At 49.6% G+C, this 1,510-nt stretch overlaps 1 protein-coding gene across 2 annotated transcripts in view; it reads left to right on the forward strand.

The window, feature by feature from the left end:
• The first annotated feature begins 275 nt into the window (after window positions 1-275).
• Window positions 276-1,510, forward strand: part of EMC3 (ER membrane protein complex subunit 3) — a 4,265-nt gene continuing 3,030 nt past the window's right edge. The window contains exons 1-2 of one of the 2 annotated variants that reach the window (XM_072420263.1): window positions 276-423; window positions 1,001-1,175. In XM_072420263.1, the coding sequence (XP_072276364.1) occupies window positions 1,021-1,175 (155 nt within the window). In that variant the 5' untranslated portion in view covers window positions 276-423; window positions 1,001-1,020. Of the gene's footprint in view, window positions 439-1,000; window positions 1,176-1,510 lie in introns of both variants that reach the window. The other variant, XM_072420262.1, reaches the window with a different exon arrangement.

Consider the following 1,510-nt stretch of genomic DNA (forward strand, 5'->3'; position numbering starts at 1 on the left):
GGCCCCATGGGGGACCCCATGGCTCATTACACCTCAATGTATATCTATAGGTAGCTGCCCCCCCCCCACTGTTACAGGAGCCTTCTCACACAGACAGAAAGACATCACCAGCATCCTTATAGATGAGCAGCCCAGCTGCTAGGAAACAGCAGGGAGGGACGTTTTGGGCACCCCCTGAGCTATTTCCCAAATCAAAGATGGCGGCACTCGTATCGTGTCGCTATGGAGACGAACGGATACCCGGCAAGGTGAGAGCCAGCCCTTTCCTGTCATCCTGCACTTTCATTGGCTGTATCGTTTTGTCATGATAAAGGCCATTCTAGGAGAGAATAGGAGTGATGCTCAAGGCTACCAATTAGTGTAGAGGACGGGGACCAATCAGAATCTTTACTGTGAGTGCTACAAGGGGCCCGGCAGAAGGAGGTAAGGAGAGACCCGGTGAGTTGTATGGAATCGGCTATATACTGTCATCACAACCCCCCGCTGTCCGTCCACAATCCTTGTGCGTTGTCACTGTGTGAGAAGTCATCATTATCATCCTCTTCCTCCATTACACAATCATCATCTTTCATCTTCGTTACCCCTCCTCACTTTATAATCATTATCCTCTGTAAATGATTATGATTATGTGATTGTCTTACACAGTCATCGTCCTCCTCCATCATATCCCCCTCCTCCTATGGTGGTATATCCATACACTGCTCCCTATCGCCATCCTCAGGATGATGTCAGCCTATGGTCAGCATACTGATATGAACTGTCTGCAGTGAAATAAAGAGAAACCCCATAGCACACAGATTGCTGAGTCCCCTCCAGGCCTCCCCAGTGCCATGGCTGACCTCAGATTTTGGTGGTGTTTAAGGGGTTACTGCACTCTGAGTTGGCCATTGTAACAGGAATGACCCCCCCTATTTTGCTGGGTTTCCATTTTTCTGGCCACTCTCTGTGTGTCGTTCTGCCTCCATGCAGAATATTTCCATTGATATTATTTGTTTTTTAGGTCTCAGCTTATATTTCATCATGACGGAGCCAGAACTTCTGCTGGATTCCAATATCCGATTGTGGGTGGTGCTGCCCATCGTCTTCATCACCTTCTTTGTGGGGATGATCCGCCATTATGTGTCCATCCTCCTCCAGAGTGACAAGAAACTGACACAGGAGCAAGTGTCTGACAGGTGGGGGCGCTATGGAGGCCAAGGGACCGCTAAATATTTTCCATCTCAGTGTCATAGTCCCTTCCCAGTCACACTGCTCCAGATATCCCCCCAAAGTCCTTACCCCATCATACTGCTCCCTGTATCCCCCTGAAAACCCTTCCCCATCATACTGCTCCCTGTATCCCCCTGAAAACCCTTCCCCATCATACTGCTCCATGTATCCCCCTGAAAACCCTTCCACCTTTCCTCATCATACTGCTCCATGTATCCCCCTGAAAACCCTTCCACCCTTCCTCATCATACTGCTCCCTGCACCCCCCTCAAAACCCTTCCCCATCATACTGCTCCCTGTA

Source organism: Pyxicephalus adspersus, chromosome 8 (genome assembly GCF_032062135.1).
Source record: "Pyxicephalus adspersus chromosome 8, UCB_Pads_2.0, whole genome shotgun sequence".
Taxonomy (NCBI): Eukaryota; Metazoa; Chordata; class Amphibia; order Anura; family Pyxicephalidae; genus Pyxicephalus; species Pyxicephalus adspersus.